At 41.9% G+C, this 19718-nt stretch overlaps 1 protein-coding gene across 3 annotated transcripts in view; it reads right to left on the bottom strand.

Moving 5' to 3' along the window:
- Positions 1 to 19718, bottom strand: part of PRDM10 (PR/SET domain 10) — a 105166-nt gene that overhangs the window by 33418 nt on the left and 52030 nt on the right. Inside the window, exons 4-8 of one of the 3 annotated variants that reach the window (XM_082343066.1) lie at positions 18742 to 18801; positions 12064 to 12135; positions 7768 to 7993; positions 5764 to 6005; positions 3831 to 4034 (exon numbers count right to left, since the gene is read on the bottom strand). In XM_082343066.1, coding sequence (XP_082199192.1) covers positions 3831 to 4034; positions 5764 to 6005; positions 7768 to 7993; positions 12064 to 12135; positions 18742 to 18801 — 804 coding nt within the window. Of the gene's footprint in view, positions 1 to 3830; positions 4035 to 5763; positions 6006 to 7767; positions 7994 to 12018; positions 12136 to 18741; positions 19676 to 19718 lie in introns of those variants that run through there. The other 2 variants (XM_082343065.1, XM_082343064.1) reach the window with 2 other exon arrangements.

Genomic DNA, 19718 nt, shown 5'->3' on the forward strand with positions numbered 1-19718 from the left:
TTTTGTTATTAGACAACTTCACGAGAGATAACATCAATAGTCTCTTGATCTGCATGAAGCAGAGCCTCTTCCAATTCTTTTATTTATATTTAAACACAGGTTTCTCCACAGCTGTGACCATGGTGGCTCCACCCCTACACTGCTGGGTCACCAGAGCTGCCCCACCTTCCCGAGCCTCTTCCTCCGTCCTAGCCGCGGGCTGTTTCTGCTCAGTCTCCCTGCCTGGCTCTCCTTCCCCTCCCGCACCCCTGAACAGTGCTGTTCCTCGAAGCGTAGTCCAAGTCCAGGGCCTTCTGATTTCTCCCTGAGGCGATCGCATCCATTGCAGCCAACTCTGTGCTAATGACTCCCCAGTCACTGCCTCTACCCCAGACCCTCCCCTCCTGTCCTCTACCTACATTCTACTGCCTGCCTGATGGCGCTTGTCCAGAACTGACTTCCAGATGCTCCCCTCCTCGCCCCCCGCCCCTGCCTACCCTTCCCATCTCAGTAAATACCCCACCTTCCACACAGTTGCTCAGACTTGAAATCTAAAAGCTAAACCTTTTTAAAATATATTTATTTATTTGGCTGCACTGGGTCTTAGTTGTGGCAGGTGGGATCTTTAGTTGTGGCATGCAAACTCTTAGTTGTGGCATGTGGGATCTAGTTCCCTGACCAGGGATCGAACCCGGGCCCCCTGCATTGGGAGCGCGGAGCCTTAGCCCCTGGACCACCGTATTTCTGTTTTCTTCTGTAATGCCTCAGTAAGAACTCTCGGCGGCTCAGACGTCCTCCGTCTGCTCCGCCCACCTAGACGCTCACCAAGGTGAGCTCTTGCCTGGTTTTCTAACGAGCCTCTGCTTTTCCACTCTTGCTCCCTGCATTCCAGTTCCCACACAGGAGCCCGCGCAGTCTTCTGGAAACACAGTCTGATTTCATCACTCACTCCCGTGCTTAAATGGCCTGCAACAGCTGCTTGGTTCTCAGTAAACCTCAAGTGCTTGATGCTGGTCTGCAAAGGGCTCCCACCACTCTCCTTCACCCGCCTTCAGTTCCTCCAGCGTGTAGAGTTCCTGCCCTTGCTGTTCCACCACCAGGAATGTTGGGTTCTTCACTGTCACCTCCTCAGCAAGGCCTGCCCTCTCCCGTCACACCTAAATTGGGGCCTTTCCTGTTATCTGCTCCTTTCACACCTTTTGTGTCCTTCACAGCACTTCCCACTATTTGATATTATTTGCTTATTTACACCTTTCTGCCCACCTCCCCTCTAGAGGACAAGTTCCTTGAACGCAGGGCACCAGTCTGTCTTCTCCTAGTGTCTGGAACATAGTACAAGCTCCATGTTTTGGTCACTAAATGAATTCGTCATATACAATTGTTGTAGAACATTATTTTAACCATATGGAAATAATCACACTGAGAGACTTCATTTTCAACTGTGGAATAATATTCTACAGAGTCTGTATTCTATACTTTACTTGACCATGACCCTGTGGTTGGACTTTTAGGTAGTTTATCATTCTGCTGTTATAAATTCTACCTTGTTCATCGATTCCAAGAGGTATGTTCTCACATTCTCTGATTCAGAAATCAGAGTGTGCCTCCCAATCCATGGCATTCTGTGGTCACTGCCCTGACGTAGCCGTGACCACCTGCATTTGCTCCTGCACAAACCTAGCCGAGATCTTTCTATTCTCACCTCATTCTGGTATGTGTCCCACTGGCACTCCATGAGGTGCTACACTTGCCAAGCAATGCAAATGAAGGCCAAAAAAAATTGCCATCTCCCTCAGAATAAACGAAAGAAATTTCAAAGCAATGCAAGGCTGGTGTGATCATACCTGAGGAACTCTCATTAAGGTATCAAACATCGAGTGATCAGAAACTTCCCACTGACTTGATCAAAACTCTCAACTTCCAAGGACATGTGTTTCAATTGAGGAAAAAGACACATATGGGTTCAGTCAATGGGAAAGCACAGCATCAAAACTTACAGAAAAGCTATCAGTGGCTTGGAAAAATATCCCAGAGGTGACAGCGGAGCACTTATTCTAAAAACACTGCATCATCATCAACACCTTGATGGCACGGAAGATGACAGATATACAAAAGTACAACATCCATGATAAAGTAAAACAATGATCCAGTTAAAGAAAAAAAAGTCAGACTGCACAGAAAGCAGTTTATACCCTAACCAATTTATTTTGCTTATAGTGTGCCTTTTTAAATATGCATAAGTGTGATGTGATTTCAAAATTATGTCTAAATAAGTCCAAAATACCTCCTGCAATAAATATAAAATAACTACTTCTGTTGATTAAAATAAGCACTGTAGCACAGCTCAGCTGGCAGTGTATTTTTTTCTTAATGGTGTGTAAAATAATGGTGCATCTTAATGTCTGAGTCAGTAAAAAAATTACAGAATTCTAATGTATCTAGCTCTATCTTTGCTTATAATTATTTCCTCAGACTCATTTTCAAGGACTGGGTTTACTCAGCCAAGAACATTTTTGCTGCCTACTGTCAGAAATATTCTATAAAATATTGCAATTCTGCAACAAACGTCCCTATTTTTTAAACCCTCACATTCCTTGTATTATATCTGTTTATTTTTGCTAGTTTAAATTAACAAAAATATTAACTCATACTTGCTTTAAGGGTTTTTAAATTATCAACATTTAAAAAATTTTTTTAACATTTCTTTACTATTTGAGTCCTCCCCAAATAAAGTCTATTCCCAATACTTATTTATTGTCCATCTGGATGCAGTGAGGTTAGAGGCACACAACTTTCTCTCAGTTTGTATACTCAAACCTTTTAACATGTATTACAAATATTTCCCCCATTCTGTTGCTTTCTTTTTATCTGCTGTTTTGGTTGTTCATTATATTGAACTATTATATTCTTATTTAATTGTATCTGTCTGCCTTCTACTGCATTAAAAGAGAAAATAATCTCCCCTCCACAGTTAAAAAGTATTCATTCAGTATCAAAAATTTATTGGAATACAGGTGTGAGATGTGAATCTCCTTCTACACATTTTCTTTGGAGGTTATGGACTATCTACTTGATGGTTTCAAAGACGCAGGGTTTGTACAGCTTTAAAACAAAGTCTAGGTCTTTGTTCCCCCCAAAGACGTATCTATTTCTCACTTTACCACACTGAGACACAGTGCTATTCAGTGTTCATGTACAAAAGCAATCATTTCTAACATATTTTTCATTTATAACTTTAATATTTTGACCCCCTCTTTTTACCATGTTCCTAACATAGCTTTAAAAACGGGGGCGGGGGTGGAGGGCGGAGGGGATTTTCCCTTAGAATCATAGCGGAATTTTCATTAATCATCAAGAGTTAATATTTAGACAAATTCCTACAGAGCGTTATCCCCAAAAAATATACTCCTAAAATCAGACGTCAGTACATAGAATTCTTTGGGTAAAATGAGTCTTCAGATAAAGAAATCTTGCCCATACATCTGAATTCCATTTTACAAGATCTCCTGTTTCCCAACGAACTCTTCCTTAGAATGTGTAAATGATGTTGAAGTAAGCCCATCTTTAATCACACAGACCTGTCTGTGCCCCCAAAACAACTACTTCCTCACCCCTGGGCCTAATACCTTCATGAATCCCTGTGATAGAGCTCAAAAGTCATATACTTTTCATTCTGTTTTATTGGTGGGATTATTAGAAGTGTACAGTACACAGCAAGTGCTCAGTAAGTAAGTGAATTACAAGAAGAGGACCATTTTTTAAAGGATCCCTCTTCAAAGGGAAGAAAAAAGTAGGAAAAGCATGAAGCAATTGCAATTCCTAGCGAAGGCGCCACTGACCCAGCACTGTACCTTAAGCTCTTGCTTGGGCTCCACGTTCTTGATCGTTGTGTAGTACACGTGGTGGCCGTACTGATAAGCCACCAGGTTCTGCTCCAGGTGATTCTGGGCCGGGCGTACAAACATCATCCAGTTACAGAGGGTCTCGTCAGACAACTCAAACCACAGGTCTTCGTGCAAATCCCTGTCTTTTCTGTCACCTTTATCCAGAGAAACCTGCAACCAGAGCGAAAGTAAAAAGACACACATACACGAAACCTCTAATATGATAGATATTCATGGAATGATATACAAGATATTGTTCCTGAAATTAACCAGACATGTTGATTCTCCCCTTTGTATCCAGAAAGATACTGGAATTGTGTCTTGCCGAATGGAACAGGAAAAAGATACTTTCTGAAGACTCACCTACAGGAGGATTACTCAGCAAAATCTAAAAGTTAGCACCCTGAGTGTACAGCTTCGGTTGATATTTCATCATTAACTAACACATCAAAAAATGCTACTAATAAGCCAGAAAATGCAAGCAAAATACTCTCCAGTTCGTTACAAGTTACTTCCTTTGGGGATTCAACTGCATTTCATTTATAATGTGTAGCCTGGTGATATAGGTATTTCTCTTTACAAAGTTATATTCTTTCTAGGACACCTTGAGCACTCACCAAGAAAATCTCCCCATGACAGCTGCTGATTTCTCAAAAACACACCACCAAAATTCTCCCTCCCCACTGCCCTTTCTTGGTTCTACAGAGTGGCTCTCCAAGAAGCAGACAGCAGAGGGGTTGGATAGAAGCAAAAGCATCAAAAGTGAGGAACAGACATCAGTGTAAATATACCGTAACACACCGTGAACTATTCTTCAACAAAAGATTCAATAGGATAGACCTGTTTCAAAAACTGAAAAGAGGTTTTCCTAAAAACATTATGGGCACTTAACAGATAACATGAGTCGACGTAATTCTCTCTGTGTTCCAGTCAAAGTTAATTTGAAAAAAAAAAAGCTGTCGTGGGCTTCCCTGGTGGCGCAGTGGTTGAGAATCTGCCTGCCAATGCAGGGAACACGGGTTCGAGCCCTGGTCTGGGAGGATCCCACATGCTGCGGAGCAGCTGGGCCCGTGAGCCACAATTGCTGAGCCTGAGCGTCTGGAGCCTGTGCTCCGCAACAAGAGAGGCTGCGATAGTGAGAGGCCCGCGCACTGCGATGAAGAGTGGCCCCCACTTGCCACAGCTGGAGAAAGCCCTTGCACAGAAACAAAGACCCAACACAGCCATAAATAAATAAATAAATAAATAAATTTTTTAAAAAATAAATAAATAAAAGCTGTCGAGTCCCTTTTATGGGATGAACTGTGTCCCCCCAAAATTCGTATGTTGAAGCCCTAGCCCCCCCAGTAGCTCAGAATGTAACTGCATTCGGAGACAGGGCTTTGAAAAAGTGGGTCCCAATCCCATCTGACTGGTGTCCTCATAGGAAGGGGAGATCAAGACACACAGAGAAGCTCCAGAGGCACCTTGCAGACAGGGACAGCCCTGTGCAAAGGCAGCTGCAGGGCGGCCACCTGCAAGCCAAGGAGCGCAGCCTCACAGGGGGCCAGCCTTGCCTGCACCTTGGCCTTGGACTTCCAGCCTCCAGGACTGTGAGAAAACAAACATCGGTTCTTTAAGCTCCCCCGGTCTGTCGTGTTTGGTTCTGGCAGCCCTCCCAGACTAATCCAGCCCCTGAGAACTACACCTCTCAGAATTATTCACGTAAGACTTCGGGGACTGAAACTGTACCCTCTGTGTCATTGGTGAGAGAGAAAACGTCTCCATTTGAAACAAGTCAAGCATAGAAAGAAAAATACTAGCGGACTGCTATGAGATTGCATTAAGAGGCTTGGTGGGAACATGCATGCCCCTTAAAAATCATCGGAACGAGACCGGACTCTGGTGAAGCATAAATTACCTTGAGGTGGATGTAACAGTCCTTCAGTTCCGACTCCCTGACCAGCGGCCCCTCCACGGGGCCGAACTGGGTGCGCTTGGGGATACGCCTTTTGGAGAACACACCGCCCAGGAACCTGTCGATGTACAGCACCAGGGGGAGGCTGGCCCGCGCCCGAGTCAGCACCGGCCGGTTGGGGATCGGATGCAAGGGGCCATGCTTCGGGCACACGGAAGAGTGTGCGTCATTACACTCCTCGCACCCTGCATGAGAAGGAAATCCTCAGCGTGACAGTCTCAGGGGAAAAGTTCCAACCTGAAAAATCCCCAAAGCTAAATTTCCCAGCCCAAACTCAATGAGCTCCTACAACCGCAATACCCATTCCATTGGAATACATCACTCCTCAGAGACCACTAAAACCCTGTACTTTTCTTCTAAAATCAGGCAGAATTGGCTTGCGGCCTGCCGGAAATAATTTGCAGGCCGTGATTTATTCCTCTATTGGATATTCATTCAAATAGCGGCATTAAACTTACAAATCAATTATAACATGTCTGAAAAGAGAAAAGAAGAGCTTATTAGGCTAAATGTTGCAAAATCTGATGAGAATTTTATAATATGTAAATTAGGTGAATTTTACAGTATGTAAATTATATCACAATAAAGCTGTTTTTTAAAAACCTGACAATAATGTTTAATCAGTTTCCTCAAAGGGAGTTAATAGAAGCCTTATTGTCTGGGCATGTCTAAATCAACAGAAAAAGCGCTGTTGAGTTTGAGATTTCCATGTGTACTGTGTGAAGATAATGCTGAAATGAATGAATTTAGCATCCCATCCTTCATTCACCTGGATGACACAACTAGCCCAGCCCTGATATGTACCTTCAGCTCATTCTGCGAGTGATCGGTTGGCACTAAGCATCCACGTTCACCCCCTTTCCCAGTGTCACCCATCTGTCAGCTCACGGCCAGAATGAGATAGGCACAGCCACAAAACAGAGAAAAGTGACCGGGCCACACAGAGAGCACACTCATGGCCCTAAAGAAATCTAATTAACCAATTATAGTTTACCCAACTCTGGCTGTGTGATGACCTGACTTAGAAAATGGGTATTTTCAATTTCCACAGTTCTCCAATAATGGAGAGCTACCTTGTATTAATATTTACAAGATAAAGTGACCTTGTGTGTATTTGACTAAGGAGTTGCCTTGAAAACTTATGAATTCAAAGAAAAGCAAAATGAGGAAGCCCTTGTTTGGGCGTGGAGATGAACACTGGCCCCATGCAAACAGGCCTACCACCACTACACGGAAGGCCCAGGGGAAATACGGTGAGCCCTCAAAGCTCTGCAGAGTCTCGTAACTCACAAGAGGAGATAAGGACTTTGCCATCTAGGCACGAAGTTGATGGGCAGCGGCAATGGCTTGGTGGGTGGAAGCAGGACCCGCTCCCCCAAGCAAGCAGGACGGACAGTAGTGTCGGCTGACCGTGGGCACCTGCAGCCATCAGACACCCGAGTTTGAACCCTAACTCTTGAACAACTGAGCACGACCTTGGGAAAGCTGCTGACCTCACAAGACTGTGGAGAGCATTAGTCGAGTTAGAAGATGCAGCGCTCTGGTGCCTGGGGTGTCTTTTTATAACAGGCGTCTTTTTATAACAGGCATTTTTTAAGGTTGGTATGAAGAGAGGGAAAGCAGGAAAGGAACTTGTGGACTCGGAAATGGCCGGATCTGCCAGGACTGGACAACATCACAGTCTGGCAGCTGGAGCTCTGGGATCAGAGACTGAGGCTCGGTCCTGACCCAGCCCCGGCCCCCTGTGGCTGCCCAGCTTCCTCCGGGCTTCAGTCCACTCGTCGGTACGCTCAGAACTCTAGGGACAGCCAGGGCCTCCTTCACAGGCCGCCTGAGGACGGAGCGGGGGGGGACACGGAGATCGGGAGCATCGTCCGCACCAGGAGCCCCGGCAGCGGCCAGCCCGCCCCGCGCCCGCACACGCTCCCGAGCGGCAGCGCCACTTACACAAGTCGTGTGGGTCGAAGGGCCGAGGGGGGTCAGGCTCCCAGTCGTCTAGGTCTGTGTCTTCGCCGTCTTCCTCGTCCTCCTCCTCAGAATCCTCCTCCTCCTCCTCGTCCTCCTCCTCCTTGGCCTCCAGCCTGGCCATGGGGTTCTGCAGGGTCGCCAAAGGGTCCGAGCCATCCACGCCCTCAATCGAAGGCAACACCTGGTTGTGCACCGGCAACGAGGCCTGGACAACGTTTAATCGTGACGTTAGTACAGCCTGTTTGGGGTTAGCTGGGACACACACGCAGAATACAAGATTTTGGCGCGATACTCTTCTCACCAGCTCCCTTCAAGGCCCTGCAGAAATGACTTTTATTTCCATCTATGGGCTGTAATAAGGAATCTGTTTTCCTTTTTGCTGTTTCTGCCCAACATCTGGGCTCCGCTGGTGCCAGCAGGAGTTTCAGATCCCACAAGCCCCTGACCAGGTGCTGGGGACTCTCGTGCTGATCCCACCCTTCACCTCAAGTCCCACTTCCTTGCTCTCTCAGCCTTTCCAAACCTGCATGAGGGGCCTGCCCTGTCTCCCGGGAGACTTCAAATATGAAAGGAACAAACCCTTCCAAACCCTCCTGGAGCATGTGTGGTATCATCAGCCTCAATTTGGTTTGGGGTGGGGACCCTCCTGCCTTTGCAGGTGGCCCCACCATAATGCAGGTAAAGATCTGACCCACCTTCAACCACGTGGCTTTAAAATTGAACACGTGGTGCAAGACGCAGTTGGTAAAATTCAGTGGGTACCAGCTCTCCTTTCAGACACTTCAGAGAGGCCGAGGTTTGTAAGTAACAAGGAAAGAGATGCCTATTTTGATCATCATGCTGAAATAAGTCTTTTGCAAATAAGACACGGTTTGGGTCATGGATTCGATTAATGCAACTTTACCAAATACACCGTAAGAAAATAATGGTACCTTAAAAGTCCTCACCTCCTAAATAAGCGGCCTCGGGTAATCTACCACTCAGATCCCTCTGATGCAAGCGCATTTCTCCTGCCCCGTTAGCACCATTACTCATACTCGAGCCATGCCCTCCCCCTGTTCAACAAGTAAGACAGGGGTTTTCAAGTGCCTACTCCCTTTTCTTTGTCTTTCCTCGCCTAGAATGCTCTTCCCTCGGCAACTGTCTAAACCCCGCCCTCGTCGCCCGCTTTCTCTGGGAACAGCGTCCGCTCTCTGCTCTGACCTTTTGCAGCCCCTGGAGTCACAGAATCCCACCCAGCGACACTGTCCAGCCTGGGCTTCACGTGTCCTCACGGTGCCCACCAGGCAGCCCGGATGGTTCTGAACAGCTCAGGGATGTTCCCGTGGAGTCGAGACCTCCCCGACTTCCCTCTCGAGTTACACCGAGTAAGTGCCCCCCCCTGTGCCACATGAAGACAGTTTCTCCAGTACTTCAAGACCAAAACCCCTAATTCACTGACCCATCGCTCACGGCCCTGCTGTGTCCATCCACCCCTCAGCGGATCCCCGTCAGCTTGCACCAGCGTTTACTGGAGACCGCCATGTCCTAGTGCTGCCCTGTTTGGAAGTGGCAGGTCACTGGGTCCTCTTGTCCACTCAGAGAGCGCTACTGAACCCTTTTTCTCCTGCTCAGGACTTACATAGCTGATTTTTACTTAAATGGCCATGTATCTCTAGTAAATTTCATTTTATTGTCTTTTCTGTTCTTTCAGTCTGCCAAGATCTTTCAGAATCTTGGTTCTGACATGTCACACCTTAGCTGTTCCTCGTAGCTTTGTCTCCATTGCCAATTCGTGTGCATTTTCCTGTGAGCCCAGCTTGCCTCTCTAACTGTACCTCACGCAAGCAGACCACAGGCTTTTGAGTCAGACAGATTTGGATTAAGATGCTGTCAAGTTAACGCACTTCTCTGAACCTGTGTCTCTCTATCTGTAAAATGGGCATGGTAATACATACCTCATAGGTTGTTGTGAGGATTAAGTGGAACAATGTGTATATGAGGCCAGTAGTAGAGTGTCTGGAATTTAGTAAGTGCTTAATATTAATAATAATAGATTATTATTATTATCGTTAAGTTCTTTAAGGACCGAAGTGACAGCATGTATTTCCTTTACAACCTTAAAAGGCTGCTGGCCACATAGCAGGTATCCAATGAAGATTAGTTTGTGGAAATACATTTGGCCCTTTGGGAAATGACATTCTGCAGCTCTTCAGAGAAACATCCTTTCTCAGTTGTGCATCTAAGTCTAAGAACCTCTCAAACTCTGTAAAGAAACAACACTATAGAATGTGACCTGCCAAGGCAGTTAAAGGTCACTGCCCAACATGTGAAACCCTCAGGCTGAAGAAAGCAGATAAAATCAGTTACCTCAAATAGCACATGTGTGTTTTAACATGCATTCACTTAACCCAGGAGCCAGACTCTTGCGTGACATTCCATCTGTAGCTCAGGGTCTTTTAGAAGTGTAGACAGGAGGACAAAATTCTGGGAGATGCTTCTGCTTCAACTTCAATAACAACAATAAAATGCCCACTGACATGAGGGGTCAACAAGCAAAAGAGCAGGGACTTCTGGCAACAGAACTGCATCTGCCACCCCCTCTGCACCCTCATCTGATCGGCTCCCACTTGCTGTCTCAGAGAGCAGCTTCGATATCACCCTTTACTCTAAGCCACTCAAAGTTTATGCCAGCCTTAGTGATGAATGTTATCACACACTGAACAAACCAAAGCATATATCCACCTCCACTCCTCATAAATTCTTTATCTCTTTGCAGAGCCAACCTGAAAGAATGGATTCAGCAATTGGGAGTTACTCCCATGAAGCTGAGCTGTATTTTTCCCCAACAGATGCTGCTAGAAAGACTGCGGTCAGGCAAGTTACTGCTGGCTTCTCGCCACTGCTGAGAAAGCTGACATCAAAACAGACCGACAACCTCCTCGTGCCTGCGCTGGAACTCTCCTCAAAGGCTGTGGCAAAGAAAAGGCTTGAAGCCTTCAGCACTTCCTAGAGGGACTGACGCTGAAGCACAGGTGGAACATATACCAGAATCATGCAAGTGACCGTCGAAAAGGGATGGAAAGCGGGGAGGATAATCATTTGTAGGTGAGAACTGTGTATTTCAGATGGCATGGACCTTAACACACAGTAGGCATGTGTTACAGATTTGTTTCATTAATAATTCAAATTCAACTGACATTTACTGCGTGCCAGGCATGTATCTAAATTCCTTTGAGGCCGGATCACTTTACCACCCAGCTCCTAAGTGGCAGAGATGAAATCCACATTCTGACTCTGCCCTGCTTTTCTACCACATCACAATGGCCCCTGCGGACTTGAGTGGATTCAAGGAGAAGGTAAACAGCACACACACCGTGAGTACCGGAGCAACAAGGTAACACACCTGCTCCTGAGGCAACAGCAGGGCGGGGAGCCGTGGTGCCAACTTCAGTTAGAGGAAAAGATTAGTAATAAAAATAGTTTACGCCCGTGCATTTTGTCACGCACAATAAAGCATGGCGAGAGGAAAAGGAATTTGTTAAACTCGTGGTATACTTTCTCCTTCCCACTTAACATCACTCTCAGTAGTTATTTCTGAAACGACATAATGCACTTCAGGATACAATTTATCCGAGAGTGAAACATGAAACTACACTGGACAGCAGCAAACACAACAGAATGCTCCCGGTTCCTACTGAGACCAATTATGAGGGCAGCATATTTTCCTCTCAGTGTGTGGGGAGCTACACATGTTCCTTTTCAGAAACAAAGCGGAGATTGTGCTTCTAGGTCTGGAGAGTCCCTCGCCTTCCTTACGGAAGAGGGAATGCGTATATGAAAAAGGCTTCAAATGGATTTTGCCACCACTACAGACAATTGAAAAAACAGGAACCTTTTTGCTAAGGATTAAAAAAAAACCCCACCCATCATCTATGTTAAACCCTCACGCTAACTTTCTATCCAGAATCTATCCAGGTCGTGGAATAAACTGATAATCACTGAGGTGTTATAGCCAGAAATAAAAACCGTGCTGGTTGAAAGGAAACTGCAATAAAGACAGATGCTAAGGCAATGGCTGTCCTGCCTGTAATGCCGGGTTCACAGAGCTGAGGACAACTTTTCTTTTGTACAAAACATAAACAGGCAGATTGTTTCTGGAGACTGGAGAAGATGAAGGGCCCTCTGAGGTGCGCATGGCAACAAAACCTCTAATTAAAATGATACCTTAAAATTAAAGCAACAAAATACCACTTTGCTTATCAGATTGGCAAAATATTCAAAGAATGCAAATACCCAATGTGGCAAGGGCGTGTGGAAATGGGCGATCTCATACACTGTTGGTGAGAATGTAAACTTTTTCAGCATCTGAAAAGCAATTTAGAAAGTCCTATCAAAATGACTTTCCCATTTATAATGACAAATTTCAAACCTATATCAAATAGAGAGAATAGTATAATACATGTTATGTACCCATCACTCGGCTTCAACAATTATCAACTCAGAGCTCACCTTCCTTCAACTGTTCTCCCGCCCACTTTCCCCCTCACTCGATTGTTTTGAAGCAAACTTCAAACATTATATATTTTCATCTCTAAGTAGTTCAGTGGATATTTCTACAAGAAAAGGACTTTTATATTTTATTTATTATCATACCTAAAAAATAATCATTCCTTAACATCATCAAATATCCAGTTATTGCTAGGATCTCCCCAATTGTCTCATAATTTTTTTTTACACTTGGTTTGTTCAAATCAGGACCCAAACAAGGTCTACGTGCTGCATCTGACTGCTATGTCTCTGAAGTCTCTTTTAATCTGTAAGTTCCATTTCTCTTCTTTTCCTCTGCAATTTGTCTGCTTTCCGCAGTCTAGATGGTGCTAACTGCATCCTTGTGTGTCTTGTAACTTGTTCCATTTTGTTTACTGTGCTTCCTATTAGTTGGCAGTGAAATCTAGAGACTCGATCAGATTCAGGTTCAATTTTGGGGGAGGAATACCTCTTATGTGGAAAAATATAGTGCTGTATGTCAAGAGGAGGTACACAACACCAGGAACCCTGTAATGAATGTTCTCTCCTTTTAATGACATTGACAATGTTCAGAGGGGTAAGTGGATCCGTTCACTACAAAGTGCCTCATCAGCTTTTTTCTGATCATAGGAGATGAAAAATGGTGAGACTCTAAGCCAGTCATCCCCCCTTTCTTTATTAGTTAGATGCCTCTATAATGAAATTTCCCTCATCAAGTGATTGTTTACCTGAGGACACTCGGGGGGAAAGGCTGGATTCTTTCCGGCCATTTACCACTTTTCCTTATAATGTGGTGGTCCCCTAGCAGCCTCAAAGAGTGACCAAAGAGTTATTTCTTTTCATATCAGTACGACTTGTGGATTTTAAATATATTTAATGTGTTTCAATCTACTGTAGATATTTTTCCTTTTTTATGAGTCAAATTGTCCCATTTGGACCCTTCGAGTTAGATCTTGAGTTCCTTCCCAGGACCCCAGAAGAGAAGTTTTTACTCGCTTCCTTGCATTCTGATAAGACAAGATGTTTCAGGCACATCTTGTACATTTTCTGCCCCAGGGCTAGAATCTGTCATTTTTCTAAGTAGCCCTGATTCCTTTTATTGGAAAACTGTATTTAGAGACCACATAGGATCATTGCTACTGGACTGATGACTTCATCTAAATCTTTTCAGTGGCCAGAACTAGAAAACATGTTTTTTAAGAGAAAAAAAAGTCATGAGTTCATACTGATATTCTAATTCAAATTTAGGAGTCTAACTTTTTATTTAAAGTGTTTGATTTTTATATTTGTACTTTTTTCACTTTCACAAAAATCTTGGTTCTTAAATAATTTAAAATATGAATACCTTTAGTCTCTATCATTTTTCTTTGGGGAATTTATTCTAAGGAAATAATCTGATATGACATCTGTGAGAATGTTCTTTATAGTAGCAAAAAAGAAAGAAAGAAAGAAAGAACCTACATATAAAACAATAGATGGAGAATATAAATAATAGTACATCCCCATGATAGAATACTATACAGCCAACAAAAATGATGATGTAGCTTTTCAGGATGTTATTAAAAGAAAAAAATATCATCAAGATGAAAGCTACTTTAAAAGAAAAAAAATATCAAATACACTGGTTAAAATACAATGAACTATTGAATAAACATATAAAACCCCAAACAAAATATTAGCAGACCAAATCCAAATCCAGACATATATGAAAAGGATCAAATAGAGTTTATTACAGAATGCGAGGCTGGATTAACTTTTAAATATCAATTAATATAATCCACCTTATTAACAGTAAAGAGAAAAATCTCAACAGATTCAAAAGGAGCATTTGATAAAAATCAACATCCATGAGTAATAATCAACATCAATCAATAATAAACATGCATTAAAAACTATAAACAAAGGGAGCTTTCTTAATCAATGTGTTCTTTTTGTAACAGTCCTGCACTAGGGACTTCCCAGCAGTCCAGTGGTTAAGACTCTGCGCTTCCACCGCAGACGGCGCGGGTTCGATCCCTGGTCGGGGAACTAAGATCCGTAGGCCAAGACATATAGTGCAGCCAAAAAAAAGAAAAGAAAAAAAAAAAAAAAAGAAAAAAAAGAAAAGAAAATCCTGCACTAAACATCATTCTTAATAGTAAAGTAGTGAAAGTTTTTCCTCTGCGATCAGGAAGGAAAATGAGAAACCTACAAACCTACTAGCACCACCTCTGTTCAATAATGTATTGGAGATCCTAGCCAGCAGACCAAGGGGGGACAAAAGAAGAAATAAAAAATAAAAGATGTAAGTGAGCAAACATAACAAAACAGAAACAGAGTTATAGACAAAGAACAAACAGGTGGTTACCAGAGTATCGGAGGGTGGGGGAAGGAAAGAAATAGGTGAGGCAGATTAAGAGGTACAAACTTCTAGTTGCAAAATAAATGAGTCATGGGTATGAAATGTACAGTGTGGGGAATACAGTCAGTGAGTAATATCCTTGTATGGTGACATATCATAACTAGACATCGTGGAATGTATGAAATGTATAGAAAAAAATCATTATGTTGTGCAACAGGAACTAACACAGTATTGTAGGTCAATTATACTTCAAAAACGAACATACAAACTCATAGAAAAAGAGATGCTCCTTGTGGTTACCAGAGGTGGTGGATGGGGGAGGGGGGATTGGAGGAAGGTGGTCAAAGGGTAAAACTTCCAGTTACAAGATAAATAAGTCCTAGGGATGTAATGCACAACACAATAGATATAATGAACACTGCTGTGTGCTATATGTGAAACTTGTTAAGAGAGTAAATCCTAAGAGTTCTCATCAACAACAAGAAATTTTTTTTCTATTTGTTTACGTTTGGAGATGACAGATGTTCACTAAACTTATTATGGCAATCATTGCACGATGTAGGTAAGTCAAATCATTATGCCATACACCTTGAACTTATAATACAGTGCTATATGTCAATTATATCTCAATAAAACTGGAAGGAAAAAATCCAGCTTTGGATTTTTTATGCTTATATCAGGAAGAAGGAAAAAATCCAGTTTGGGATTTTTTTCCTTATATTGGAAAGAAGTAAAAATGTCAGTAATCATAGACAACCTGACTATTTATCAAGAAAATCAGAAATAGAACTTAGAAAATAAAATTTAAAAAAATCATACCATAATTTACAATACCATCAAAAGACACCAAATATCTAGGAATAAATCTATCAAAAAACCTCTACCTAGAAGACAATTTTCAACTTTTATTTAAAACTCAAGGATACTATGATATATAAAATAGATAACCAACAAGGACCTACTGGGACTTCCCTGGTGGTCTAGTGGTTAGGATTTGGAGCTTTCACTGCCGTGGCCTGGGTTCAGTCCCTGATCGGGAAACTGAGATCCCGCAAGCTGAGTGGCAAGGCCAAAATAAAAATTAAAAAAAAAAAAAAAAAAAAGACAAAAAGGAAACCATACTAAGGTATTCTGTTCATATAAAGTTCAAAACCATGGAAAACCAGTCTACAGTGCCAGCAGGCAGGAGAGTGTGACCTTTGAGGAGAAGGGAAGGAGAAGTGATTAGGAGAGAGCGTGAGGATGGCTTTTAGGAGATGGTAATGTTCTATTATTTAATCTGGGTGTTGGTTACAGAATGTGTTCACTTCGTGATATATCATTGCACTATTGCTTATAAGTTTTTGCACTTTTCCATATGTATGTTATAATTTAATTAGAAAGTTTAAAAAACAGTAAGGAAATATGGGGGACATAAAGGACATTACACAAATAACATGGAAAAGAATAGATATAAAAATGATCACAGAGAGAATGTTAGATATAGAAAGCAGAGTCAATATACTCACACTGATATTCCTGGAAAAGTGAACATATCAAATGAAACTGAATAGATCTTCAAAAACCTAATAGATGAAAATGTTCCCGAAACAGAGTCTTAACCTATACATGAAAAGGACACACCCTGTCCTAGGGAATTCTGATTCATATGCTGGTGAAGTCATTAGACTTCAAAGAAAAACTTCAAGGATAAAGAAAGACTCAAACAGGCATTAAGATAGAAAAGGAATGAGGAAAATAATCAAAATTAGACTCAAGATTTGTATAAATTAAATGCCAGGAGATAATGGAGCAAAATTCTAAATAGCTGTGGTTACTGAACAGAACATAAATACATTAGTTACAATAATAATGCAACTAACACCAAACAGTGGGGGAGGGGAGGAGGGGGAGGAAGTGTCAGTGTGCTGATGTCAGGTCATCACAGTAAGAGCTGAGGACACAGGGGACCGGAGCCCAAGGCCGGTTAGGAAACTGTGAGGACTCCAACATCTTTCAGGTTCACCTCCATTCGCTTTCCTTCTACTACACTCAAGTAAATTTAAGTTTAAAGTATTTAGATTAATAACAGCATTTAGGGCACAATTTTCCCCTGCTTGTTTATCTTTGTCTGTTTTATATCTGGAAGGAAGTCTAGAATAATAGTTACCAATTGTAAATTAATGAGGATGCTCCTGGGCAGAATTTGTTTGTTTGGGCTTTTTAATGTACTTCTCGTTTGTTTTGTATTACTTCAACTTTTTATGAAAAAAAAAACATTACTCCAAATATTAGTGAATGAATTAATCATCTATGAAACACAAAGGCATTTAATTTTATTTTTCTCCTGCCAAGTTGTAAAAATGAAATAAATCTATCCATTGCTTGCTTGGTGGAATCAATAAATATTCACAGAAATGGACATGATTTATTTTATCAAGTGTAAACTTAATTAGTACAAAATTACTAAAATAAAATAGTAACTCTGCTACAGAACATTTTTGTCTCCCCGAAGTTTATACATATGTCAAAACCTAATCCCCATTGTGACGGTGTTAGGAGGTGGGGCCTCTGAGAGGTGATTAGGTCATGAGGGTAGAGCCCCCATGAATGGGATTAGTGCCCTTATACAAGACCCCAGAGAGCAGCCTCACCCCTTCTGCCATGTGAGGGCACAGCCATCTGTGAACAGGAAGAGGGCTCTCACCAGATAACAAATCTATTGGCACCTTGGTCTTGGACTTCCCAGCCTCCAGAACTGTGAGAAATAAGTTTCTGTTGCTTGTAAGCCACCCAGTGTATGGCACTCTGTTATAGCGGCCCAGATGGGCTAAGACAAGTTCTCATTCAAGATGGCAGACCCACAAAATTGTAGGTCACTACCAATCAGGAATAAATTCAACCATGACTGATATTAGGAAGACTCCTAATTCTCGCTAGATTTCATAAATAATATCAACACAATTACTGTTCATTTTCCAAATTTTAAAACGCAAGTTTCCAAATCACCTACTAAAAAATGTTAAAAGCAGAAAGTGCTTACTAATGAGAATTTACTTGATAATTACTCATGACACTCAGTGGTATAGCTAAATAACAGTCATACTAGCCAATATGAAAATAAAACTATTTGGATTCACATTCCCTTGAGGGTAAGACTGACAATATCTAGCTTCTGCACCTTCCTTATCACTTTTGCAACCTGGAGGAAAATAACGAAGAAGTCCCTCAAAGTCAAGTAGGACATATTAGAAATATAGATAAAAGGAAAGAAAACCAAGAAGAACCTCAATTCTCTGAAAGTAGAATGAGGAAGGTTGCCACTAAATATATATGTAATTTAAGCAGGAATTTTTCCCTAATATTTAAAAATAGATTGTCATACTAAGTAAGTCAGAAAGAGAAAGACAAATATCATATGATATCACTTGTATGTGGAATCTAAAATATGATACAAATGAACTTATTTACAAAACAGAAACAGATACACAAACATAGAGAACAAACTTACGGTTACCAAAGGGGAAAGGAGAGGGAGAGATAAATTAGAAGTTTGGGATTAGCAGATACAAACTACTATATATAAAATAGATAAACAACAAGGTCCTACTGTATAGCACATGGAACTATATTCAATATCCTGTAATAAACCATAATGGAAAAGAATATGAAAAAAGAATATATATATTATATATTATATATATAACTGAATCACTTTGCTGTACACCAGAAACTAACACAACATTGTATATCAGCTATAATTCAATAATTTAAAAAAAAGACCAAGTACTAAAGTGTTTCCCAGTTTCCATAGACACTTTTGAAACTCAGGATTACTCTTTGGAACTTGAACCAATATCCAGTTCATATGCTTATTTTAATTTAATGCTTAAATTTCCCTGACAAATCATTTTTTTATTACCACGCTATTGCAATATATACTGGTTGGAGTGTGTTAGTGTCATGTTCTGCTTTGTTTTCATTAACGGACATTGAGAATATTCTAAACACATGAGAAATAGACATCCAGAGAATGCACAGTACAGAGGGTTGGGGGCATTCCAGGGAAGGGTAACTTCAGTATTATCCACAATCAACAAAAAGGCAAAAAAGCAACGCATTACCTGTTGAGCTGTAGCATCCTGTTGGACATAAGCTACCTGGCCTGGGTCTGTAAACAGCGTCTAAACAAACAACAACAAAAACTTATCAATAGATCGTTAGACAGCTCATCTACACAGGAAAAATTATACTACTGCTAAGCACCAATTCCTGAGAGTTAACTACCAAATAGCTAGTAATAATCTTTCATTAACAAAGAAGATAAAGATAGTCATCTTACATGTTGCTAAAGCCTTTCATTCAGATGGCTCCAAAGAGATTGTAAAAGCTAACCATCTCTATTGGCTAACATACTTCATACTTCAGGAGTTTACTCTAAAGCAAAGCCTCTCCTGAGACTGAATGTCACAGTTAATTAAAAAGGCATGCCATGAACAAGGGGGCATGCATTCAACACGTAACACTCTATCACAGGGGTAGACTTGCAATTAAATGAAAATAGTTGGAGATACACCGGCAAATAGAAGAGTACTGTATACCCAAGGATTACAACTCTTTCAAATATAAATGCACACTCATTATCACAAGAGAAGTAGAAGGAAAATAAATTGAATTTAATGTTCCACGGATTCTTTTTTGGATAAAAGCCAGTAAAATCATAATTTTAAAAGTTCTGATTATAGGGGCTTCCCTGGTGGCGCAGTGGTTGAGAATCTGCCTGCTAATGCAGGGGACACGGGTTCGCGCCCTGGTCTGGGAAGATCCCACATGCCGCGGAGCAACTAGACCCGTGAGCCACAACTACTGAGCCTGTGTGTCTGGAGCCTGTGCTCCGCAACAAGAGAGGCCACGATAGTGAGAGGCCCGCGCACTGCGATGAAGAGTGGCCCCCGCTTGCCGCAACTAGAGAAAGCCCTAGCACAGAAACGAAGACCCAACATAGCAATCAAGCAATCAATCAATCAATAAATTAAAAAACTTAAAAAAAAAAAAAAGTTCTGATTATAAACACATAATTTGGGTCATGGTGCAGCAAAGA

The sequence above is a fragment of the Balaenoptera borealis genome, assembly GCF_965194805.1.
Source record: "Balaenoptera borealis genome assembly, chromosome: 11".
NCBI classification, from domain to species: domain Eukaryota; kingdom Metazoa; phylum Chordata; class Mammalia; order Artiodactyla; family Balaenopteridae; genus Balaenoptera; species Balaenoptera borealis.